Source organism: Oncorhynchus tshawytscha, linkage group LG13, assembly GCF_018296145.1.
Source record: "Oncorhynchus tshawytscha isolate Ot180627B linkage group LG13, Otsh_v2.0, whole genome shotgun sequence".
NCBI lineage: Eukaryota > Metazoa > Chordata > Actinopteri > Salmoniformes > Salmonidae > Oncorhynchus > Oncorhynchus tshawytscha.
In genome coordinates, this window is record NC_056441.1 from 68,959,993 (window position 1) to 68,987,248 (window position 27,256).

The 27,256-nt window shown below is 43.2% G+C and overlaps 2 protein-coding genes across 3 annotated transcripts; one reads left to right on the forward strand and one right to left on the reverse strand.

The window, feature by feature from the left end:
- Positions 1–502: 502 nt before the first annotated feature.
- Positions 503–4,946, forward strand: LOC112265602 (C5a anaphylatoxin chemotactic receptor 1). The gene is made up of 2 exons (XM_024443091.2): positions 503–607; positions 3,157–4,946. Exon 2 carries the CDS (start codon positions 3,169–3,171, stop codon positions 4,219–4,221), a length of 1,053 nt encoding a protein of 350 aa, XP_024298859.1. The 5' UTR covers positions 503–607; positions 3,157–3,168; the 3' UTR covers positions 4,222–4,946.
- Positions 4,947–6,141: 1,195 nt separating this feature from the next.
- Positions 6,142–20,561, reverse strand: LOC112265603 (dapper homolog 3-like). 2 transcript variants are annotated; one of them, XM_024443092.2, is made up of 4 exons: positions 20,108–20,561; positions 14,934–15,066; positions 8,301–8,414; positions 6,142–8,122 (listed from the first exon to the last, which is right to left on the reverse strand). In XM_024443092.2, exons 1-4 carry the CDS (start codon positions 20,336–20,338, stop codon positions 6,645–6,647), a joined length of 1,956 nt encoding a protein of 651 aa, XP_024298860.1. In that variant the 5' UTR covers positions 20,339–20,561; the 3' UTR covers positions 6,142–6,644. The 2 variants fall into 2 exon arrangements, with proteins under 2 accessions (XP_024298860.1, XP_042152206.1); XM_042296272.1 differs by lacking the exon at positions 20,108–20,561 and adding an exon at positions 16,762–16,808.
- Positions 20,562–27,256: the final 6,695 nt, after the last annotated feature.

Here is a 27,256-nt window from a genome sequence, read left to right on the forward strand (position 1 = left end):
CCTAAGCACACAGCCAAGAAAACACAGGAGTGGCTTCGGGACAAGTCTCTGAATGTCCTTGAGTGGCCCAGCCAGAGCCTGGACTTGAACCCGATCGAAGAGACCTGAAAATAGTTGTGCAGCAACACTCCCCATCCAACCTAACAGAGATTGAGAGGATCTGCAGAGAAGAATGGGAGAAACTCCCCAAATACAAGTGTGCCAAGCTTGTAGTATTATACCCAAAATGACTCGAGGCTGCAATTGCTGTCCAAGGTGCTTCAACAAAGTACTGGGTAAAGGGTCTGAATACTTATGTGATATATACATCTTTTGTATATATATATATGAATTTTAAAAAATAAATCCATTTTAGAATAAGGCTGTAAGCTAACAAAATGTGGATAAAGGTCAAGGGGTCTGAATACTTTCCAAAGGCACTGTATCTGCCTGTCTATATTTGGTAATGTTTTGACATTTTGACAATTCCTGATCATAAGGAGGTTAGGTCATACTTGTCAAGGGGTCTGTGGACAGAAATTGTGCAAAAGAAGAACAGTTCCTGGTTTTAAAGGGTGTGTACAGTCATCAACAAGAGGACGTCCGAGCCATACGTCTGAAATCTAAGGTAAACGACAACCTTTACTGTCACCTTAACTTTAGTGTTTGGTGATTAGTTATCTGATTCTAATTATTTCATTTTAGAGGTATTGTTCACTTGAATGATGACTTTTAAAAGTCATATTGTTTAGTAAAATTCTGACTGGATTTGTGTCACTTCATAACTATGCCAGCATGAATGACATGATAATAGTCCTATGGTTATTTATTTTGGTCTGGAAATGGACACTTATGGATTCAATCTTTCAAATAAAACAATAGCAGATAGCAATTCATCAAAATAGTATGTAATTATAAACATATAATGCTTACATATGTATACAATTCTCAATTCCAGGATTCTTGAAAGGTGGGACAATCCTTGTCATGCAGTGAAACTTTATTTTATAGTAAAAAAATGTTTTTTTTTTGTTGCATTATTTGAGCTTAAAAATTACATTTAGTGGAATTTTATAAGGGGAAAGATTTGCTTTTGGAAATTTCAAAATATTGCCCAGAAATGCCCTTGTACAGAGCAAAGGATCCCAATTTCAAACTCTCGTAAAAACGAGCAATATTTAATATGAACTGAAAAGGAATGTTATGCAATTTCTTGCTCCTGGTTACCACGCTGCTTGGTCCGGTTGTGGTGGGCGGTTCTGTAACGAATCTTTTCGTCGTCTGAGGAGTAGGAAATATCGGACCAATATGTTGCGTGGTAAGTGTTGGTCATATTTATTACACTGAACACAGGAAACAAACGAACAAGCGAATAAAGAAAAACCGAAACAGTCCGAATGGTGAAAAACACTGAAACGGAAAATAACCACCAACAAACAAGAGTGGGAAAACAGGTTGCCTAAGTATGGTTCTCAATCAGAGACAACGATTGACAGCTGCCTCTGATTGGGAACCATACCAGGCCAAACACATAGAAATATAAACACAAGAACAAAACATAGAATGCCCACCCCAACTCACGCCCTGACCAATCTAAAATAGAAACATACAAAAGAAACTAAGGTCAGGAGGTGACAGGTTCCTAAAACACGTGTCCGGAGATTTGGGGCTCTATTCAGTATGTGTCACGGAAGTTCAGTATTAAAACGTGATTGAAATATAAAGACAATGTTCTCGCTTTAGCGGAGACTGCGTTTGGTTTAAAAAGAAATTACCTCAAAATGTTGTTATGCTACAACGATACAGATGGAATAGAGCCCTTGGTGACCTGTAAAGCCCTTGGTGGCCTGTAAAGTTTTCTACTTTTGATAGAATTAAACAAATAATATTGAAATTACCATGGTCACACCCATAATCTGTCAACTCCATCTCCCTTATACACTGAACAAAAATATAAACGCAACATGTAAAGTGTTGATCCCATGTTTCATGATTTGAAATAAAAGATCCCAGAAATTTTACATACACACAAAAAGCGTATGACTCTCAAATTTGTTTACATCCCTGTTAGTGAGCATGTATCCCTTTTAATCCATCCACCTGAGAGGTGTGGCATATCAATAAACTGATTGAACAGCATGATCATCACCAGGTAAACCTTGTGTTGGGGACAATAACAGGCCACTCTAAAATGTGAAGTTTCAAGGGAGCGTGCAATTGGCATACTGACTGCAGGAATGTCTACCAGAGCGGTTGCCAGAGAATTTGGCAGTACGTCCAACCAGGCCTCACAACCGTAGATTATGTGTATGGCGTTGTGTCAGGAAGCGGTTTGCTGATGTCAACGAGTGCCCCATGGTGGTAGTGGGGTTATGGTATGGGCAGGCATAAGCTACGGACCACAAACACAATTGCATTTTATCATGGACATTTTTCTGCATGGACATGGACATTTTTTTTAGGTATCTGTGACCAACAGATGCATATCTGCATTCCCAGTCATGTGAAATCCATAGATTAGGGCCTAATGAATTCATTTAAATTGACGGATTTCCTCATATGAACTGTAACTCAGTAAAATCAATGAAATTATTGTATGTTGCATTTATATTTTTGTTCAGTATAGATTAAGATAGGATATTCATTTTGGTTCAAATATGTTTATTTTAATTAGGTTTTGAAGTCATAAAGCAACTGAGGGAAAACAAACCACTTGAATGAAGAATAATCGTTTTTTTGTCAACTCTGTCAAACATAAACTCGTCTAACGTTACCTCCGTCAGAGTGCTGAAAGATTGTGTTATAATGTTATAGAACTTTTATTTTTAGAGGCAAAAATATGTCTGTTTTAAATGTTTTTCTCAACTCTGTTAGTAGCTTGTCAACAGAATTAAACAAAAATAAGTTTGGAGATTTGTATTACGTATTTGAATAATCTAATGTTATCATGAAACTATCAATGCCTTTAACCTTTAAACACTTTTTGGATAATACATGTAAAAATAAAATGCCTTTTAAGGTGTCTGACAGAGTTTATATACATCCTATGAAAATATCTATTTCAAATGTTGTTAATATTAGGAAAAGTATTTGTGAAAAAAGTAGAGATTGTCCCTTCTATCAAGAATTATATTATAGTAGCTATCAAATGACTGTCTTTTCCTTTCCCCTCAACAGTCACCTCCAATCATGGATGATATGTGCTCGATTCTCACTGAAGAGGAGTTGAGTCTCTACAACATCACTGATTGTGAATTCATCAGGCCTGGGGGCCTTGGTCCTGTGCTCGGGCCCCGTCACCTGTCCGCCCTGGTGTTCTATGGCTTGGTCTTCCTGCTGGGTGTCCCGGGCAACGCTCTGGTGGTGTGGGTGACGGGCTTCCGCATGCCGCGCTCCGTCACCTCTCTGTGGTTCCTCAACCTGGCCCTGGCTGACCTGCTGTGCTGCCTGTCCCTGCCCCTCCTCATGGTGCCCCTGACCATGGACCAGCACTGGCCCTTTGGCCCCGTGGCCTGCAAGCTGCTCAAGGGCCTCATCTACCTGATTATGTTCTGTAGCGTGCTGCTGCTGGTACTCATCAGCCTGGACCGCTTTCTGCTGGTCAGCCGGCCCGTGTGGTGCCAGAACTGGAGGAGGCCTCGCAAGGCTGGTTGGGTATGTGTTGGGGTGTGGCTCCTGGCCCTGCTGTGTAGCATCCCCCAGTTTGTCTATGTGAAGGAGGTCCAGTTAAGCACCAGTAAGTCAGAGTGCCTGGGATTGTACACTGTAGCCAGCGCCTGGGCTAACACTACAGTACGCTTCCTGGTGGGTTTCGTGCTGCCATTCATCACCATTGTGACTTGTCATTGGGTTGTGTACAGCAGGGCCAGGCAGGGTTCTGGGGTGGGGCCTGGGAGGGTGAGTGAGGCGCGCTCCAGACGCACCTTGAGGGTCATTGTTGCCGTGTCGCTGAGCTTCTTCCTGTGCTGGCTTCCACTGCACATACTGGACTTCCTGGTTCTATCAACCCCCCGGCACTCATCGCACAGCGCCAACGTACAGCTGGTCCACACTCTGGCCCTCTGTCTGGCCTACTGTAACAGCTGCCTCAACCCTCTGCTCTATGTGTGTCTGGGACGAGGCTTTAAGCAGAGTATCAATCGCTCCCTGCGCAATATGTTCAACTTTGCCACAGAGGAGTCGGTAACCAGACAGAGCATGTTCAAGAGCACATCAGAAAGAACCCAGGAGATGAATATGTGAAGTTCTGTGTGTGTGCATGTGAGTTTTTGCGTGTCGGAGGTGGAACTGCGTTAGAGCTGTCAAATCTACAAGCGGCTCCTGGCATTATAACTAAAGTGGACATTGCAAATTTGCTGCATGGAGTCGCATTAAGAGAAATCCCATGCAGCCTTGTTTACAAGTTTTAACACTGGAATGTGAGATGCAATCAACACCTTGATTAGGCTGATAGAAATCCTCATTCATCATTTTAATGATTTTCAACTTAAGCGTAATAACTTTATATATATCGTAACGCAAGGGGGACAGGTGTGGCTTTGTGACAAGGATCAAGAGCAGCTGCTCACCGAATTGACAGCTCCAACGCATTTACACCTCCATAACATCAGCTATGTTTAGATTTTACTTCATTTTCATAGATATGTCATTTTGACAAATATGTCATGTTTTTGCCTTCAGATAACAAGAACTGTTAATGAGCACACCAGAACATGAATTGTGTTAAACATTTAAATTAAGAAAATAAATACATGTATTTCTGTTGAAATAAAATGTTTTATGAAACAAATTTGCTCTTTAAAATGCTTTCATCCCACACCCATGTTGTCTTCCTCTGGCACAACTGTGATAAACTCTCTCTTTCAGATATCTGTGGTAATCAGCAGTGCAACTTTCTCAATAAATCACCCCTGCATTTCCTAGAGTTCACTGGAGTGCCACTTGGAAATTGTTAATCATTCACAATCTCTGTGCTCTGTGCCCTGTGCTCTGTGCTCTGTGCCCTGTGCTCTGTGCTCTGTGCTTGCCTAAAGATGAGGGGGTTCAGAAACTCTAATACAGGAACTTTAATACAGTGTTGTGCAACAGAACAGGAAGCCCTGTCCTCTCTGCAATATGTCTCTGCCAGCAATCACACTTGTGCAATTACAGGCTTTATTTAATCAGATCCGATTTAGCTGACATCCCCATAGCGGTTGTTTTGGAGTGTCGGAGGTGGAACTGTGTCAGAGCGGTTAAATCGACAAGCGACTCCTGGTATTATACCTAAATTGGACATTTACCATATGTGGTAATCAACAGTGCCACTTCCTCAATAAATCACCCCGGCATTCCCTAGAAATACAGTTCACTGGTGCCATTTTGAAATGGTTGTTAACACTTTATTTGGATAGTCCATATGTAGATGCTCTATAGACTATCAGTAACATTTCAACTAACTACTAACCCTAACCGTAATCCTAATCTTTAACGTAACCCTTACCCTAACCTTATCCTAACCCTTATTCTAAACCCCATTCTAACCGTAAGCTTAGCAGGCAGTTTGTTGACAGTATGACCATCTGTAGAACATCTACAGATGGAAAATCCGGACTATCCAAATAAAGTGTGACCAAATTGTTTATCATTCACAAGCTCTGTGCTCTGTGCCCTGTGCCCTGTGCTCTGTGCCCTGTGCTCTGTGCCCTGTGCTCTGTGCCCTGTGCTCTGTGCTCTGTGCTTGCCTAAAGACGAGGGGGTTCGCATTTGGGACATAAAAAAACCGAATAGAAATAAAAAGCTTAAGGCCTGGGTTAGGGTTAGTTAGTATACCATCAATCATCAATCAATCATGTACAACATTTTAGAATGCACATATTTTCATATCTTGGTACATGAAAATATGCAGATGTTCTGAGCAAAGTTTAAAGCAGTTTTACTGATACACCACAGGGGGGTGATGTACACTTTCTGTTATACAACTAGCACACTGAAAGCAGTTTAGGCTGCCAGAGAGAGGCTATGTCTAACAGGCAGCTCAATCCTGATATTTTTGTCATTGATCTTTGATCAATCAGATCAGCTCTGAATAAGATCTAATGTGAAAATAACTAAATAACTAAATAAATAAATATCCAGCAGGCATTCTGGAGTCCACTATTCTAGGTTGAATACTAGAAAGTGTAAAATGAATCACATGGCCTAAAAGACCACAACATCTTTATTTACAAACTACATTCATACAAACAAGGCCACACGTAGGTATTTACAGAAATGAGTGTGTTGACCCCTCACTATAGTCACCAACAGGGCCAGTGCTACAGACATGGGCTTCAGGTCCAGGTGGTGGTGGTGCAGCTGAGAGAGGCGAGGTAGCGGTTCACTTTCAGGTGTCCATATGTGACATGGCAGTGTTACCATCAGTGGATGACTTTCATAAACTAATGAATGGTTAATGCACAGTCTGATGGTGAAATGTGGTTTAGCTAGATGATATCATGATACTGATCTTAGGCCAGTTACAGACATCTGAGTTTTTCCTGACGGTAAAATAGATTTAGATTTTATGACAATGCTGCACGGACCAGCAGAGGTAGACGTTAGGGTGTGAACTGTAGGTGATGTAGGTTGAACCATCAGACTATGCAGGATATGGGCAGTAGAAACAATCAGGGACTGACATATTTTCAGACTGTTGTCATGACTTTGAGAGAGCCGGCGCGGAATCGCAGAATCTTCTTCTTCAGGGCATGAGAGGCTTTGATTTTAACAAAGGCCTTGGGCTGCGTGGAGTCCTTTGAGGAGGCCTGAGGTGAGGAGGAAGAGGAGGAAGAGGGGGCCAGACAAGGGGGCAGCTGCTGGGGCCACACCAGCCCCCCCTCATCAGAGTCACTAGAGAGGGAGCTGGAAGCAGGGGAGTACACCTCACTCATGCTGAACTCTGACTCCCCAGGGGCAGCCTGCACACGGCCCTCCTCTCCCCGACACAGAGGTGCTCTCTCCGGGTACTCTGAGAGGCGAGGCTGGGCATGGACCTGAGAGAGGTGGTTGGGGTTTGTATGAGAGCAGGCCTGGGTGTAGCGGACCCTACGAGGTGGGTATCTGTGGGCCTGCTCACCCTGGGTCTCCCCTTCCTCCTGGCTGAGCTCCAGGGTGGAGCACCAGCGTTGCCCCCCAGCGGTGTTGTTGTGCTGGGGGCCTGTGTGTGGATCCTGGCACCTCTGGTGCTGGGGGCGCTCGGCTGTGCTGTACCTGTGCTTAGGGAAAGCCCTCTGCCCCATCAAACTGTTCTCAGACTGGGAGCGGCAGGTCCTGTCATCAGGCTTCTTGGAGCTCTGTCCCTCCTCATGACTCTTCTTCCCCGTGGCCCTGGCCTTTGAGCTGCTTTGGTCTGGGGACACAAAGGTTTGGCTGGGCTTGGAAGGCTCTGGAGGATAATGTGAGGGGGAGTATTCTGGAGGATAGTGTGAGGATAGTACAGGGGCGTGGCATGCCTGCCCAGGAATGTACTGCGCTCTGACAAGGTGTTTATGTGAAGCTGGGGAGTGGGACAGTGGATAGTGCTGGGGGGAATCAGACTCACTACTTAAACAAGGGTCCATTGCTCCACAAGGGGGGTCCAGGGAGGGCGGATGCCCCCCGGCCAGGGAGTGAGGTCTGGAGTGAGGGTAGGGTAAAGACAGATAACAGTCCTCCTCCATGGATGGGGCCTCCCCCCCCCACGCCTCCCTGTCTAGAGGGTCACACCCCCAGGCCTGGCACTCACGGTCAGGGTAGAGGTCCTGTGGGTCAGGGATGCAGTGCTCAGGGGTGTGAAGAGGGGGTTTCCTTTGCAGGCTGCTCTGCCTGTTAATGCTGGATGAGGAGGAGATGGAGGGGTCAGGCCCCAGGCTGGTACGAGGCATGCAGGGCCGGGGTGAGAACGCGTAGCGATGGATGAGACCCAGGATGTAGCCTTCTACCCTCAGAGCCTGCTGGAAATCCTCCTCAGTGGCCTGGTCCTCCCAAACCTGGGCAGAGTGTGGGTCCCACTGCCAGGGCTCCTCAGCCGTCACTTCCTCAGCGATGCCCTCCAGGGGTGGATAGGGGGCAGAGATGGAGTGGGGCACAGTGGCACGAGGGGCTGGCTCCATCAGACTCTCACTTGTCAGTTGGAGGGCATCTTCTGTAGATGGAGAGCACAGAGAGAAGTTGTGTTTGTTTTACTACTGATACCAGTACCTAATGCAACTATAATAACAATGTAATAAAGTAAAGACAGCCCATGGTATTGTTGCTATGATACCATGAACCCTATTGGGGTTGAAAGAGAGCTGTTGATAGTGAGAGTGAGCTGAACTCACTCAGAGACTTGGGCCTCTCAGTGCTGCTGTAGCCCCAGCCAGAGGGGGGCTCTGGGAACTCAGAGGGACAGGAATGCCCCTTTGGAGACTGGCCCTCACTCGACTCATAGAACCCTGGGAAACACAGATGATGTCACTCATTAGACCTCGGCTCTTTCAGGCTTTCTCAAACCATATGTTGACAAACTAATTTCTGACGTCTCGGCTCTTTCACAAATCACAGAACCAATAACAGCAGAAAGTAGGGCATACAAACAACATTTGTTCAAACTAATGAAATGTTAAAGTCATTATACATGTACTTCAAAGAAATATAGGGCCACAATTAATGTAAAAAGAGTATACAGAAAATATACAGAACATGAGTCAAACACACAAAAAAATTGTGTTACTACATTAAGAAAAATATAAGTACCCCATGCCCCTCTGATGTGGTTCAGGGGTTAAAGTTCTGAGGTCAGACATTGACAGGTGGTAGCATAAGAAGTTGAAAAATAAAAGGAGAGCTGCACACTCTAGGAGCTTGGATGTAATAATTTAATAACCTAATAACCAACGTTTCGACAGACAAGCTGTCTTCATCAGGGTATTATCATGACACAAGGCAACACCCAGATGCAGACACAGGAGGCAGATGGTTGGAGTCTTACAATATTTGTTAATCCAATAGGGCAAGGCAAGAGAATGGTTGTGGACAGGAAAAAGGGTCAAAACCAGTTCAGAGTCCAAAAGGGCAGGCAGAATCAAGGTCAGGGCACGCAGGATGATCAGGCAGGCAGGAAAGTAGTCCAGAGTCAGGCAGGGGCCACACCGGGAAGAGTATTAAAAAGAGAATAGCAAAAGGAGTACGGGAAAACACGCTGGTTGATTTGATTAACATACAAGACGAACTGGCACAGAGAGACAGGAAACATAGGGATAAATACACTGGGAAAAATAAGTGACACCTGGAGGGGGTGGAGACAATCACAGGAACAGGTGAAACAGGTTCTTGATTCTTCACAAAAAAATACAGTTTTATATCTTTATGTTTGAAGCCTGAAATGTGGCAAAAGGTCGCAAAGTTCAAGGGGGCCGAATACTTTCGCAAGGCACTGTATATAAATACAACATATAAAAACATGGATAGCATACAATCATAGATACAGTTTGTTGAGGGCATTTAGCTGTTCCCAGTTTCCATTGAAAACAGTTTTCCCCTTTAGCCAATTCTGTCGAATCAAATATGGCTGAGATGCAAAGAAAATTAAATGAAAGGGTGTACAAAAAGGGTCAGATTAATACTGTCATTGAGAAAATCCAAAACAAATCGAGATACGATCTCTTTCAAGGACAGTCTCACAAAAGAAGCATTCTTCCGTTCTTACTACTATTCAAAGTGCTCTGAACAAATTAAGAGAATCGTTCACAAACATTGACACATTCTAAGATCCGTTGTCAGTATCGGTATTGTGTCTTTGGACCCTCCCTTGATAGTATTCTTGCGGGGCAGAAATCTCAGAGATCAGTTGGTAAACTCTGATTTACCACCCCAAAATACCCTTCCACAACATCTATTTGCACCTTCCCGGATGGAAACTACAACTGTAATGGCTGTGCTCAATGTAATGGCACTTACAAATGTAGATCCTTCAAACACCCCCAAACAGGAAAACAGATCCCAATCAAAGGTGTTATCACATGCTCCACTAAGGCAGTTATTTATCTTCTAACTTGTCCTTGTGGTAAAAATTATGTGGGTAAAACGAAGCGCATAGTAGCACCAGTAGGTTCAAGAACTCAACGTACTGTACCCAGTAGCAGACCACTTTTTGGAAGCCAACCACTCTATTTCGTTCCTACGTTATATCCGCATGGAACCCGGCATCCTCCCTAGGTGAGGGGGTGACCTTGACAATTTATTGTTAAAACGAGAGGCTGCCTGGATTTTTAAGACCTTTGCTCCCTTCGGTCTCAAAGTTGACTTTGATCTGAAGCCATTTTTGTGATTATTTTGATTTTGCTATTCATTGTTTAATGTTTGTAGGCATATGTAGCCAAACTGTATCTATGATTGTATGCTATCCATTCATGTTTTTATGTGTTCTATTCATATCTGTAAATTAAAAAATTATATCAAGCCATACCCAGCCATGATTTCAGACACCTGGGTGTTCTTTGACACTATATAAAGTAGTAACCCACAGTGTTTATAAAAAAATTAAAAATTGTAATCTTTTTTTAATTATTATGTTTTTTTTAAGGGTTGGATCAGCTTTAATATTGCAGATTGTTGCTTCCATCAATTTAATTGTCTGCATCATTTCCAATCCCCCATATATGTTTTGGGTAAATATATATATCCATAAACATGCATACTATATATACATAAACATTCATACATATACAGTGCCTTGCGAAAATATTCGGCCCCCTTGAACTTTGCGACCTTTTACCACATTTCAGGCTTCAAACATAAAGATATAAAACTATTTTTTTGTGAAGAATCAACAACAAGTGGGACACAATCATGAAGTGGAACGACATTTATTGGATATTTCAAACCTTTTTAACAAATCAAAAACTGAAAAATTGGACGTGCAAAATTATTCAGCCCCCTTAAGTTAATACTTTGTAGCGCCACCTTTTGCTGCGATTACAGCTGTAAGTCGCTTGGGGTATGTCTCTATCAGTTTTGCACATCGAGAGACTGAAATTTTTTCCCATTCCTCCTTGCAAAACAGCTCGAGCTCAGTGAGGTTGGATGGAGAGCATTTGTGAACAGCAGTTTTCAGTTCTTTCCACAGATTCTCGATTGGATTCAGGTCTGGACTTTGACTTGGCCATTCTAACACCTGGATATGTTTATTTGTGAACCATTCCATTGTAGATTTTGCTTTATGTTTTGGATCATTGTCTTGTTGGAAAACAAATCTCCGTCCCAGTCTCAGGTCTTTTGCAGACTCCATCAGGTTCTTCTTCCAGAATGGTCCTGTATTTGGCTCCATCCATCTTCCCATCAATTTTAACCATCTTCCCTGTCCCTGCTGAAGAAAAGCAGGCCCAAACCATGATGCTGCCACCACCATGTTTGACAGTGGGGATGGTGTGTTCAGGGTGATGAGCTGTGTTGCTTTTACACCAAACATAACGTTTTGCATTGTTGCCAAAAAGTTCAATTTTGGTTTCATCTGACCAGAGCACCTTCTTCCACATGTTTGGTGTGTCTCCCAGGTGGCTTGTGGCAAACTTTAAACGACACTTTTTATGGATATCTTTAAGAAATGGCTTTCTTCTTGCCACTCTTCCATAAAGGCCAGATTTGTGCAATATACGACTGATTGTTGTCCTATGGACAGAGTCTCCCACCTCAGCTGTAGATCTCTGCAGTTCATCCAGAGTGATCATGGGCCTCTTGGCTGCATCTCTGATCAGTCTTCTCCTTGTATGAGCTGAAAGTTTAGAGGGACGGCCAGGTCTTGGTAGATTTGCAGTGGTCTGATACTCCTTCCATTTCAATATTATCGCTTGCACAGTGCTCCTTGGGATGTTTAAAGCTTGGGAAATCTTTTTGTATCCAAATCCGGCTTTAAACTTCTTCACAACAGTATCTCGGACCTGCCTGGTGTGTTCCTTGTTCTTCATGATGCTCTCTGTGCTTTTAACGGACCTCTGAGACTATCACAGTGCAGGTGCATTTATACGGAGACTTGATTACACACAGGTGGATTGTATTTATCATCATTAGTCATTTAGGTCAACATTGGATCATTCAGAGATCCTCACTGAACTTCTGGAGAGAGTTTGCTGCACTGAAAGTAAAGGGGCTGAATAATTTTGCACGCCCAATTTTTCAGTTTTTGATTTGTTAAAAAGTTTGAAATATCCAATAAATGTCGTTCCACTTCATGATTGTGTCCCACTTGTTGTTGATTCTTCACAAAAAAATACAGTTTTATATCTTTATGTTTGAAGCCTGAAATGTGGCAAAAGGTCGCAAAGTTCAAGGGGGCCGAATACTTTCGCAAGGCACTGTATGTAAATTAACCAATGATATCAAGCCACACCTGGCCATAATTACACACACCTGTGTGTATCCTTTGAAACTATATAAACTAGTGACCCACTGTGTTTGTCTGTCACGTTCTGACCTTTATTTCCTTTGTTTTGTATTTAGTTAGTATGGTCAGGGCGTGAGTTGGGTGGGCAGTCTATGTTTGATTTTCTATGATTTGGGGATTTCTATGTTTCGGCCTAGTATGGTTCTCAATCAGAGGCAGGTGTCATTAGGTGTCTCTGATTGAGAATCATACTTAGGTAGCCTGGGATGCACTGTTTGTTTGTGGGTGATTGTCTATGTTAGTGGCTTGTGTCAGCACAGGTCTGATTGGTAGCTTCACGGTCGTATTTGGTTTATTGTTTTTTGTTACTCTTTTGTATAGTGTTCAGTGTTCTCTTTATTAAAATTCACTATGAACACATACCACGCCGCATATTGGTCCTCTGATCCTTCTCGCCTCTCCTCTTCAGATGAAGAGGAGGAAGACCGTGACATTGTCATTATAAACTGGGTGGTTTGAGCAGTGAATGTTGATTGGCTGACAGCAGTGGTATATCAGACCATATACCACAGGTATGACAAATCATTTATTTTTACTGCTCTAATTACGTTGGTTACCAGTGTATAATAGCAATAAGGCACCTCAGGAGTTTGTGATACAGTATATGGCCAATATACCAAATCAATCAATATACCAACCATATCAAATCAAATTGTATTGGTCACATGCACATGGTTAGCAGATGTTAATGCGAATGTAGCGAAAAGCTAGTGCTTCTAATTCCGACAGTGCAGTAATATCTAACAAGTAATCTAACAATTCCCCAACAACCACCTAATACACACAAATCTAAAGGGGTGAATGAGAATATGTACATATAAATACAGTGGGTAGAACAAGTATTTGATACACTGCCAATTTTGCAGGTTTTCCTACTTACAAAGCATGTAGAGGTCTGTAATTTGTATCATAGGTACACTTCAACTGTGAGAGACAGAATCTAAAACAAAAATCCAGAAAATCACATTGTATGATTTTAAAGTAATTAATTTGCATTTTATTGCATGACATAAGTGTTTGATCACCTACCAACCAGTAAGAATTCCGGCTCTCACAGTCCTGTTAGTTTTTCTTTAAGAAGCCCTCCTGTTCTCCACTCATTACCTGTATTAACTGCACCTGTTTGAACTCGTCACCTGTATAAAAGACACCTGTCCACACACTCAATCAAACAGACTCCAACCTCTCCACAATGGCCAAGACCAGAGAGCTGTGTAAGGACATCAGGGATAAAATTGTAGACCTGCACAAGGCTGGGATGGGCTACAGGACAATAGGCAAGCAGCTTGGTGAGAAGGCAACAACTGTTGGCGCAATTATTAGAAAATGTAAGAAGTTCAAGATGACGGTCAATCACCCTTGGTCTGGGGCTCCATGCAAGATCTCACCTCGTGGGGCATCAATAATCATGAGGAAGGTGAGGGATCAGCTCAGAACTACACGGCAGGACCTGGTCAATGACCTGAAGAGAGCTGGGACCACAGTCTCAAAGAAAACCATTAGTAACACACTATGCCGTCATGGATTAAAATCCTGCAGTGCACGCAAGGTCCCCCTGCTCAAGCCAGCGCATGTCCAGGCCCGTCTAAAGTTTGCCAATGACCATCTGGATGATCCAGAGGAGGAATGGGAGAAGATCTTGTGGGCGGATGAGACAAAAATAGAGCTTTTTGGTCTAAACTCCACTCGCCATGTTTGGAGGAAGAAGAAGGATGAGTACAACCCCAAGACCACCATCCCAACCGTGAAGCATGGAAGTGGAAACATCATTCTTTGGGGATGCTTTTCTGCAAAGGGGACAGGACGATTGCACTGTATTGAGGGGAGGATGGATGGGGCCATGTATCACGAGATCTTGGCCAACAACCTCCTTCCCTCAGTAAGAGCATTGAAGATGGATCGTGGCTGGGTCTTCCAGCATGACAACGACCCGAAACACACAGCCAGGGCAACTAAGGAGTGGCTCCATAAAAGAAGCATCTCAAGGTCTTGGAGTGGCCTAGCCAGTCTCCAGACCTGAATCCAATAGAAAATCTTTGGAGGGAGCTGAAAGTCTGTATTGCCCAGCGACAGCCCTGAAACCTGAAGGATCTGGTGAAGGTCTGTATGGAGGAGTGGGCCAAAATCCCTGCTGCAGTGTGTGCAAACCTGGTCAAGAACTACAGGAAACGTATTCCTGTAATTGCAAACAAAGGTTTCTGTACCAAATATTAAGTTCTGCTTTTCGTCAGTGTATCAAATACTTGTTCTCCCCACTGTATATGGATGAGCGGCGAAGAACTGTGCCTAAGAACAGCCCTTAGCTGTGGTATATTGGCCATATACCACACCTCGTCGGGCCTTATTGCTTAATTGTACCCTGATGAAGACAGCTTGTCTGTTGAAACATTAGTTATTAGGTTATGAAATTATTGCATCTGAGCTCCTAGAGTGTGCGGCTCTCCTGTCCTTTTTCAAATATTCTACTCTGCTAGCCAGCACCTTGCCTAAACAGGTGTGCATTTCTTTTGCCTCCAGGTTGCATGAGGAGTACCTGAGCTGGGCCGACTGTCCATCGTGTCACCTTGGGTCCCCTCATAGGTGACATCATCTGTGTCCACTCTCAGCTCACAAACCTGCTGTTCCAGTGCCAGCATTAGCCCCCAGGGGGAGCTCTGGAGCGCCCTCTGAAACAGACCAACACGCTGGCATGATAACACATACACTAGACATACATATTTATAAGTCAATGTGAATTATGACCAAGTGTAGTAATTTTTCATACATTTACCTGGATGACCAAAACACACCATTAACCTTAAACAAATAACCGTATACAGAATGTTTTATCCACACCTTTGGATAGTGGTCATAGTATAGGCCTATACACATCAGTGTGCATGGCCGCATGCATGCTACTATAGCCCAATCCCAGTTGTGTAAGATACCTGAGGATGCAGCCAGCTGGAACATGAATAATTCACTGTAGTGGGAACTGTGTTGAGATGTTATTTCTGTGGATGCACATGCAGCAGGACACACACATCTCATACACCAGGGGGTTGTTTAATCAGCCAGGCAATTTCAGGTCATCTGAGTACTCACAGTCAACACACACTATGCATGGCCTCCCCAGCACGCACACGCACACACACTTCAATTTGCCTGTTCTGACTTTTGCTACATTAAATTATGTAATTAACAGATGTCAGCAAAATGATGTGACACTCTACATTACAGAGTCTTGGGGATGGAGAGGCTGTTAGACAACTGACAGGAGACGCTTCACTGTAGAGAGTGTGTGTGTGTGTGTGTGTGTGTCTGAGTGTGTAGTGTTTCTGTGTGTGTGTGTGTGTGTGGGGGGGGGGGGGGCTTACTTAAAAAAGGATGTAGCTGTACACTGCTGGGATGCAAATTATTAATTGAAAGTTACCAAGGTTTCAGCAGTGTGGCGGGGAGGGAAAATCTTCCTTGAATTAAATGAGCATACAGTATGTGGAGCGTGCAGTGACAGATGAATGAAAAATACAGCCTGTCATTTTGGCATTACAAGGAGCCAACCTTCACATGAGCCAAACCAGCATCATACCAATGAAAGCTAACATAATGAGCTAGAGAGTATAAAAACACTCCACATACTGTAGATCTCAACTTTCCTATTCATATCGACACTGAGTAAAAAAACAACAAGCAGCACCATATCTGGTCATCAGGATGGCTGTTTTTCTGGTCACTCAGCAGCGCTGGAATAATTGCTGGGATTCTGGGTGCTTTGTCTCAGCCAGATTAGAATAGATCAGTTTGATAGCGGCGCTGTGTTTATGAACAGGCAAAAGACCCAAGCCAGGCTGTCCGCCTAAGCATTCATTGTGCAATAAAACCTATTGGAGAGATGTTTTCTGCCACTAAACTAATATCAAATACAAAACCATTGTATTATGGTGGTTCCTAATAGGAGAGTGGAAGAGATCTCTAGGTTTTTATATCTACCTGAGTCCGAACAAAATAAATAATACGAGGAAGGAAGGAGAGAGAGAGAGGAAAAGAGAGAGGAAAACAGTGTATTGGAAATCAATTTATCCGTGACACACTTTCACAAAATGGATCATTAGGCCTAGGTCCTCTGGCAAGCTATCCTCACACGGATAGAACTAGCAGACACTGTGAAAGGCTGGCTTATTAAAACGTAATGACACTGTGACGTAGAAGTCCGTCACTGGCCGCATTTGGTTCTTTAACGCACACACATATTCATCACTCCTTCCTGCGCCATTATACCATAAGTTAACAATGTGGGTCGACACACAATTTAACTTCTGTCTTGGTGCATGCATTTCACACTTGTCAATGTTCATATTTGAGAGATACAATAATTATTATACTTATCCATGTTGTGGATGAGCGCATTGTTTGTTTGTTCTGTTCCTCTCTCTCCATCTCTGTAGCTTCTGGGTATGCTGGAAAAGGACCCGAGCTAAGGGAATTGGGTTGGCTTTATAGTGCCTGTCCCAAATGGCTCATTAATGCATATGGGCATATTGAAAGATAGTCAGTAATGATGTAATGTTGTAAATGTTATGTTGTGATATTGTTTAAAACCGTGTTGCAATGTATATCCTTTAGTATGTTTAGTTCATGGAAAATGTAGGTTTGTATTGTTAATTGATTAATTAATTAGGGTTAATTGTTCTGAGGGGAGGGGCTAGCCCTACAAAAGGAGCCTCTCTCCAGTCTCTAGAGGGGATTTTTTGGATTGAGCTGTGGATGGGGCAGCATTGTTGTTAAGCTGTCCCATAAGGTAGACGTTGATGGCAGTACTGTTATTTTCTGTTCCGGAATCACTTGTAAATAAACACCTTTGCACAGAAGAACTTTTGCGGTTCCGCCATCTTTTTATTTTTATAGAGGTTAGGTTATCCAGTTTAGCCATCTGGCCTACTCTACGTGACAGACACAGAACACAAACAAAGCTTTGAGGACACACAAACAAATATACAGTCAACATACTGCTGACTTCCAGAGTGTGTAGCTCTGGAGGGATCTCAAGCGGGCTCCCTTTCATGCGATAACTTTGATTCTGCTGCATTATTAATTGACGCCTCCTGGCTCCCAGATCTCATACCGCACACTGCCTGTCATCATTACTATTTGACTGCCTCCTGTGCTCTCTCCGTTAGAGAGGGGGATGGGAAGGGGAGCAGCCAGGCAGCTTTGTGGCAGAGAGCCGGGGAGCCATGGAATCAGGAACACAGCCCCACTATAATTAAAGCAATGTTGTGACTGGCACCAAAGGGAGAGGACTGTGGGAGGCCGGAAACTACTGCTATACATACAATACCACCCTGGCCCCCACTCCTCCACCGCTTGACTAAGCCACCGTTCACACACATACGCGCACACACACATGCATGCATGCACACACACCATGTTTACATAACAGGCGTGAATGGGGCATGCAGGCTGCACACTCTGGCCTCAGTGGCCTGCCTCCTCAGCAGGGACAACTGGCTCTGAATGGACTCTATCCAGCTTGACTTCCCAATCAGTCAGTCAGTGCTCAGGTGACACATCTGCTAAGAGCCTCCAGCTCAGGGGGAAGCTAGGCTAATGAAGAAGGGGTATGTTACGAGAACAAAGCCCCAGGCCCAGGCAGCTCTCACCCACCCAGACATCAGTCACTCACCGCTGAGAGGGGTAGTCTCACGAATGATGTTGCCCTCTATGGAAGACACATGGGCACAGGATGTCGTAGACATGCCAAAATCACTACAAACTGAGGCCAAGCACATACATCAATAGAGACACAGAAGCACACACACACACACATATGCACATGCCCATTCAGTGAATATGAACACACACAAAGGCTAGCTAATGATTGAGATCTTCAAACACACACAGCAGGGTGTCTCAGAGTGGGGTCAATGTCTTGTGCTTTACCAGCTGCTGTCTGGCATGGCATGGCTGTCAGCAACTTCACACTGGGTCATTATAAACAGGACAGGCGGCCCTGAGGCCAGAGCCCCTGCCAAGGAAACTGTCCCCCCCCCTCCCAGTAGAGGGCAGCATGGGTCAGTTGCTTCTGTGTGAACCTGTCTTAAAGCCTCCACACAACATTGACTCTCTACATGCAATATGAGATTGGGTCCAGTGGTGAACATGGAGAAGTGATGTTTGGGTTGGGTAGATGAGCTGAATAGAGGTGGTTCAATTAGACCTTGATGTCAGATTATTCTCCAACCAATACTCCCCAAGGAATTTTCTGTGTAATTACTTGCATGCTTGGATAGACAATGTAGTTAATATCCATCGATCCAAATGACAGATCCCTCTAATGGACCGACCAGAATGACTTGATGAAATGCGCACTGCACATTGTGAGAAAATATGCAGCATTTAGGGGTACTCAGTCACTCCACGCACAGTCTAAGAAATCGTCTTTACCATCCCATTCGAAGCAGAGACAGTTTGCTCTACGTTGACATCTCATTGGTGATCTGTTTCAGTTGTGTTTTTAAAGTTGCGGCATGATTCCCCTGTCTGCGCACCGAGGCCCTTGGGTTCATTAGTATTCTGCTCCATATGCGCCCATTGTTTGGGCCGCGGCCGAGGAGAGGAACGCGGGGGAGGCTGGAGGAGAGGAAGGTGGCTGATTTAATTGCTTTCACCCTCTTTTATATGAGCTTTCTATTGAAGACAGTGGGACGTGTGCGAGTCGAGGGTGTAGTGTAGTCTGAAGGCTGCTAAACCTGCGTGTATTTTAGTTGGGCAAAAGGAGAAAATTGTGACATCCCATTCATTCCAAAGAAAATATGTATTATTTGAAGAGGTTTTAGTTTTTACAGAAGCCCATTAGCTCTATAATAGGCTAATTCTATGCGTGTGTAATAGTTGCCGTCATGGATAGCTAGAGATATTTTTTATTATTATTTGGGATGACATCGGTTGGATGGCCGGATTCTCTATACGCGTGGTGATAGCCTACTCATTTGAGTGGTGGGACACGGATAACGCCCATTTCTGGCAGCATAATCATAGGCTAGTTCCCATAAGGACATCGAAAATCTCCACATGCGAAAGAAACGTGCCTCATAACTTATATGTACATTATATATGATGCTATGCTATTAATATCACATAAAGACATAGGCCTGTCAACATTGATTTAATAGAAATGTAACTGTTCATATAGTCCATCATCTCCCGTTATAGACGAATTTGAAAAAGAAAAGTCAACGAATTAATTGGTATAAACACTTGCTAAGTAAAATACCACATACATGTAGGGCCATGCAGGGAACAATGGGTAATTAAACAGTGGACCGCTCCACCCCCCATTTCGTTGCTCCAAAGGTATAAATCTGCGCCCGAAGGATGGGAACGATTAGATCCTTTCAGATGGGGATACCATTAATCAAGTTAAGTAACTTGCAGATAAGTGTCGTCGCTGAACAATAGGCGCACACCACCAATGCATTGTCCACTAACGGCAAAAAAAATAAGTCGTATTTTATATAGGCGATGTAATACGATACATAGCCTATATAAAATACGACTTTTTTTAACCGGTGGTCGACAAGGCATTGGTGGTGGGGGTTAATCGCGGTGGCGACCGACCACCCTGGGCAAATAACCATTCTGCGCACTACAACGATGTTTCCACGAAGTATATTTGCCACAAAAAAAAGCAACAATGTCCAAACTACCTCCATCTCTCTAACTTCTTACCAGCTGACGTCTCAATGTCAAGTTTTCTTGCCCCCAGCTGCTGAAACCCGATAGCTCGTTCCTTGTGGAATTTTCGAGCATGGGCTCCCCCAGAGCCAGAGCACCAAGGACCAGGCACTCCTGCCTCTGCTTGCTGAGCTCCAGTTCACCGAGTCCGGCCAGACTGGCCTCCAGGTGCTCCTTATTCCGACTGCGCTCCGCAGTCATTGGGAAATTAAAGGCATGATACATGGTTCCAAATCCTCTTCCAATGGTTTGATAGAAAAACCTGAATTACTTTCAATATTTATTTTACAAAAAGGTTTTAACTCCACTCCGTATCTTACATGTTTTTTAACCCCGGTGTTGCATCCAATTTTGTTCTTCATCGCACATGTGGATATCCATTCTGCTTTCTTTGCATTCGGCTATAGTGATGGTTGCCTATTGCAGCAAGGTGACTGTGACTGTGGGCTAAACCTTTTCTATTTCGCAGCTGCCAGACGTAGAATGGTGTGCTCCGCCCTTCTTCACACCCTATTGGCTCATATATAACAGTGATGATTAAAACCGGGACGGCATCCACCTCTTGCAATCATGCCTCAACTGTCATGGGATGAAAAATGCCGTGTGTCTTGATGGGTTGGCTATAGCCCATTCCCTATGTATGTTCTCACTACTTTTAAGCACTACACATCTACCCCAGCCATGCACACTCGAATATTGTGGGTTGAGGCTGGCTGGATATCTGGTTATCCTGTCGATGGCATGCTTGAAGATGAAGATTGAAGATGAAGAGACATCGAAAAGACATATTTTCCAGATGTTGAAAATACAAAATGACTTTGACAATACGGGTTTTTTTGTCATTTATTCTATGGCGAAATGTAAATTACACATACATTCTCAATAAAGTAAGCGTTATATCACAATATATTTTTTCAAGCCATTTAATATTGGAAAGAGGAGCCAACTGAAAATTGTAACAGAATATTTACTTTTGCTCCCACCTGTCAGATTCAATTACAAATCTGAAGCCATTATAAACATCTATGCTTTGGCTAAATATAGCCCAGTCGGGGATTTTTCAAAAGGTTTAAATCTGGCAGCAATGACGTCCAAATTTAAAGAATAAACCAACAGACCACTTCAACTGGAATAACATTCTCAATAATGGTTACCAAATACTTATTTTATTGCTATGACTGTCAGCCTATATGTTGTTGTTTATCTACCTTAGTTGAATGCACTGATTGTAAGTCACTCTGGATAAGAGCATCTACTGATTGACCAAAATGCAAATGTAAAACCAAGCAATTGCAAAGCATGTTGAATATCATTCTAAGGAGCTCAGCCCCCAAACGAGTACCAATTTGTCGTTGCAGACCACATCCAAAACTGAAGGAATCATAGACTTCTAGGCTGTTTCACAAGTTTTAACATCACAGTATGGTACGGTACAGGACAGTAGCGTTTTATTCAGTAGAGTACAGTAGAGTACAGTACAGTATAGTTTACTGCCCTGTGTACTGTATTGTAATGCAGGGGTTCCCAAACTTTTTCACTCAGGCCCTCCTTCCAGCATTGGGGAACATCCCATGCACCCCTGCGCACCAGATGTATTTCTATGGGCACAAGCACTGTTCATGACACAAACTGTTCACACCCCTCTTGTTGGCAGAGAGAACATTTTGCAGGCTGAAAGCTTATTTCCTGTAATTGTACGCATTTTGTCATGGGGTGCAGAGAACATTTTGAACATTTTGATGTTTTAAAGCTCATTTTCTTGCAATTCTATACATGTGATAGTTGAGTGACTCAAACATTACAATTCTATGGGATGAAAAGCCTAGCTAAAAAAACGTTTCTGACAAGTTATAAATAACTTTCTAAGGTATGCAATGACTAACATGACAAGAGAAAAACTGATGATGCACTAGCCAATTTTGAAATTGCACCTTGTGCTTTCTACTATTACAACTTTCAAGAGTAATTTGAAATGTACTTTTAATTTTTTTTAATTTGACCTTTATTTAACCAGGCAAGTCAGTTAAGAACACATTCTTATTTTCAATGACGGCCTGGGAACAGTGGGTTAACTGCCTGTTCAAGGGCAGAACGACAGATTTGTACCTTGTCAGCTCGGGGGTTTGAACTCACAACCTTCCGGTTACTAGTCCAACACTCTAACCACTAGGCCACCCTGCTGGACTGAGTTCATTAAAATTATTATTATTATTATTTATTTTATTGGATTAGGACCCCTGTGCCCTGCCTGCCGACCCTTCACGCCCCATCACTGTTTGGGAACCACTGGTATAATGTAATGTATTCTGCTGTATTCTACTGAGCTCTGTTGTGCTGTACTGTACTGTCCAAACTTGTGAAACATACGTAGATGCATTTAATTGGTTCAGATTTGGTCCGATCCAGACCAAATCTGAACCAATGATAGACGTGTATGTTTGTGCCAAATCAAGGCCGGTCCGGACCAGATCAAATCTGATAGATGTCTATGTTTGGGCCAAATATACGCCGGTCCGGACTGGACTTCTGTAAATGTTGAAATCAAGGCCGGTCCAGATCCGACAAAATCTTAACCAAACATAGACATCGATTATTAATTCAGATTTGGCCCAGGTCCGACCAAAATTGAAATCCTTAGATGTTGAAATCAAGGCCGGTCCAGACTGCACCAAAAATAAAGACAAAAAAAGACGTCCTAAACGTTGGTAAATGCTTAGTCGGATCTTTGTAAGCAATTCATCATATCAGAATGGGTCTGAATCTGAAACATCCAACAGACCATCCCACACAGCCTAACGCCTCCTTCTGCCCCCACACAGCCTAACGCCTCCTTCTGCCCCCACACAGCCTAACGCCTCCTTCTGCCCCACACAGCCTAACGCCTACTTCTGCCCCACACAGCCTAACGCCTTCTTCTGCCCCCACACAGCCTAACGCCTACTTCTGCCCTCACACAGCCTAACGCCTCCTTCTGCCCCACACAGCCTAACGCCTACTTCTGCCCCACACAGCCTAACGCCTCCTTCTGCCCCCACACAGCCTAATTCCTCCTTCTGCCCCCACACAGCCTAATGCCTCCTTCTGCCCTCACACAGCCTAACACCTCCTTCTGCCCCCACACGGCCTAACGCCTCCTTCTGCCCCCACACAGCCTAATGCCTCCTTCTGCCCCCACACAGCCTAATGCCTCCTTATGCCCCCACACAGTCTAATGCCTCCTTCTACCCCCACACAGCCTAATGCCTCCTTCTGCCCCCACACATTCTAACCCCTCCTTCCCTCACGGTCCTGGGTCTGAGCCTCCTGGGGACTGTGCGAGCACGAGAGGAGCATCTGCGTCCTGGTAATATGATGATAGACGATATTTCAAACTATACAGATTGAGCGGCTGAACCCGCTATTTGCAGCTTTCCTCGGCAATGGCATAATCACATTCACTTGATGCAACAACCAACAATGCAAATCCCTTGTGACATCATACCCATTGAACTATAAAATGGGACTGCACTGCATCCCTCATAATTTAGACAATCTTTTGAAACTATCATGTATTCAATAGTTTTATACTAAATCAGAAACATCAAGAGTAGCTGCAAAGCAGATGTGGTTCCATTCAGAAGCAGATGTGGTTCCATTCAGAAGCAGATGTGTTTCCATTCAGAAGCAGATGTGGTTCCAACCACAGATGTGGTTCTATTCTCGGGCCAGAATGAGAAGTTACACCCAAAAAGTTGCTTCAGTGAACAATAGGGGCTTTGGTTGGGCAATATTTGTCTGGCAGGCCAGCCTTGACAACCAGGGCGGCGGCCTCAAAAACACCTTGAGTGCCTATTGCTTGGTCAACAATCACCCATTGAAAATCTGGATGATTTTCCAATTTATTTCTTAATAAAAAATAAAAAACAATCTATTTATTTTAATAAATAAATAAATTTTAATATAACTTCCCTTATTTCAAATATTATTTTTAAATAGTTATTTAAAAAATATATATAAACTCAACATGCAACAATTTCAATGATTTGCTGAGTTACAGTTCATATAAGGAAATCAGTCAATTGAAATAAATACATTAGGCCCTAATCTATGGATTTCACATGACTGGGAAGGGGCGCAGCCATGTGTGACCTGGCAGGGCATACCGATGTGTTGTTGTAGAATAATGCCTGAAGCAGGAACAGACCAGGCTATAGTGCTAGAGGTATATTTATTTTACATGCTACAAAGGCTAATATTAGTCTGGTAAATATGTCTCCAGTACTACAGCGTGGGATGCTTGTACATTTGCCATTATTCTACAACACGTCTATCCTACTGTGTGTGGAGATGAACCATGTCCCCATCTTGTGGTGTAAATAATAATTGCATTACCATGGGCACCCTGAGGGTTAAATACTGTATATCTCCCCTGGGCAGATACTGGGTGTAGACCGAGAGAATCAGCCATGGCTGAATGGGTTGCGTGAGATCTGAGCAGCGTTAGTTGCAGCATTAACTGTTGCAACAAAGTTGGAAGCACAGAATCATCTAGAATGTCACTGTATGCTGTAGCATTCAGATTTCACTTCACCAGAACTAAGGAGCCAAAACCATGAAAAACAGTCCCAGACTTTTATTCCTCCTCCACAAAACTTTACAGTTGGCACTATGCATTGGGACAGGTAGCGTGCTTTTGGCATCCAACAAACCCAGATTCCTCACTCCAGAGAACGCATTTCCAGTCCTCCAGAGTCCAATGGCGGGAAGTTTTACACCACTCCAGCCGACGCTTGGCATTGCTAATGGTGATCTTGTTTGCGGCTGCTCGGGCCATGGAAACCCATTTTATGAAGCTCCCGACTAACAGTTCTTCTGCTGAAGTTGCTTCCCAGAGGCAGTTTGGAACTCGGTAGTGAGTGTTGCAACCGAGGACAGACGTTTTTACACGCTGCGCTTCAGCACTCTGTGGTCCCATTCTGTGAGCTTGTGTGGCCTACCACTTCGGGGCTGAGCCATGGTTGCTCCTAGATGTTTACACTTCACAATAACAGCACATACAATTGACCGGGGCAGCTCTAGCAGGGCAGAAATTTGACAAACTGACTTGTTGGGAAGGTGGCATCCTGACAGTGCCACATTGAAAGTCACTGATCTCTTCAGTAAGGCCATTCTACTGCCAATGTTGGTCTATGGAGATTGCATGGTGGTGTGCACGATTTTATACACCTGTCAGCAACGGGTGTGGTTTAAATAGCCAAATACACTCATTTGAAGGGGTGTCCACATACTTTAATATACATAGTGTAGGTTGTTATCAACCAAGACAGTAAGAACCCCTGAAGCTAGCTAGCTTATTCATCAAGATAGATTCCTAAACTACTGTATGTTCCACTCACCAATGGTCCCCTATTTGCCTTGCATGTCCAGTTGTTGATGATGTAGTTCTTGTTGGCTTCATCAAGAGGAAAAACTATTTTAAAAGAGTAAACTTCACAAATCTTGAATGTTTTTGTGCAATACTTTTTTATTCATACTTCCCATCTCTACTTCACATCTACCAGAAAACCATTTTATCTTAGTTTCTATTAGGCAAAGGTCTCGGCAAGTCAAAACCCACGCACAGCGCAGGTTTTATTCTCTTGTCATTGTGTGTACACTGCAGATATACACAACGTATACTCACAGTATATATATATATATATATATATACACACAATCATTCAAAAGTTGTCCTTGTTTTTGAAAGAAAAGCACATTTGTTGTCCATTAAAATAACATGAATCGATCAGAAATACAGTGTAGACATTGTTATTGTTGTAAATGGCTATTGTAGCTGGAAACAGCAGATTTCTAATGGAATATCTATATAGGCGTACAGAGGCCCATTGTCAGCAACCACACCTGTGTTTCAAAGGAACGTTAGCTAATTCCAATGTCTCGTTAGCAGAATCATTAAATAGTACCCGGAAAAACACCAATCTCAATGACAAAAGTGAAGAGGTGACTCCAGGATGCTGGCCTTCTAGGCAGAGTTGCAAAGAAAAAGCTATATCTCAGACTGGTCAATAAAAATAAAATATTTAAGTGGGCACAAGAACACAGACCCTGGACAGAGGAACTCTGCCTAGAAGGCCAGGATCCCGGAGTCGCCTCTTCACTGTTGACGTTGAGAATGGTGTTTTGTAGGTGCTATTGGATGAATCTGCCAGTCGAGGACTTGCGAGGCGCCTGTTTCTCAAACTAGACACTTTAATGTACTTGTTCTCTTGCTCAGTTGTGCACTGGGGCCTCCCACTACTCTTTCTATTCTGGTTAGAGCCAGTTTGTGCTGTTCTGTGAAGGGAGTAGTACACAGCGTTGTACGAGATCTTCAGTTTCTTGGCAATTTCTCGCATGGAATAGCCATTTCTTAGAACAAGAATAGACTGATGAGTTTCAGAAGAAAGTTCTTTGTTTCTGGCCATTTTGAGCCTGTAATCTAACCCACAAATGCTCCAACTAGTCTAAAGAAGGACAGTTTTATTGCTTCTTTAATCAGCACCATAGTTTTCAGCTGTGCTAACATAATTGCAAAAGGGTTTTCTAATGATCAATTAGCCTTTTAAAATTATAAACTTGGAGCTAACACAACGTGCTATTGGAAAACAGGAGTGATGGTTGCTGATAATGGGCCTCTGTATGCCTATGTAGAAATTCCATAAAAAAATCAGCTGTTTCCAACTACAATAGTAATTTGCAACATTAACAACGTCTACACTGTATTTCTGATCAATTTTATGTTATTTTAATGGACAAAAAATGTGCTTTTCTTTAAAAAACAAGGACATTTCTAAGTGACTCCATCTTTTAACGGTAGTGTATATACCATGAATAAATCGAATTAAGATACATTCTACAGATCAAAACAGGACAGAAAAACATACATTAGGTTTCTTTTTGAACTGAGCTAAACCAGTAAGATAATGCCAAGACACACTTGTAGAACGTTGCTATAAATTTGTTCAGGACTACTTTTGTGCGTTAGCCAGAGATTTCAGTACGAGTGGGACAGCGCCTTGCTACTGCTCTAATCGTAACAGCAAGGCAGATTTCAATTCATGTAGTCAGTGAAGCACACAATGTATGCAGTGTTGATGACAACAGAATGGCGCTGTCAAGAGAGCT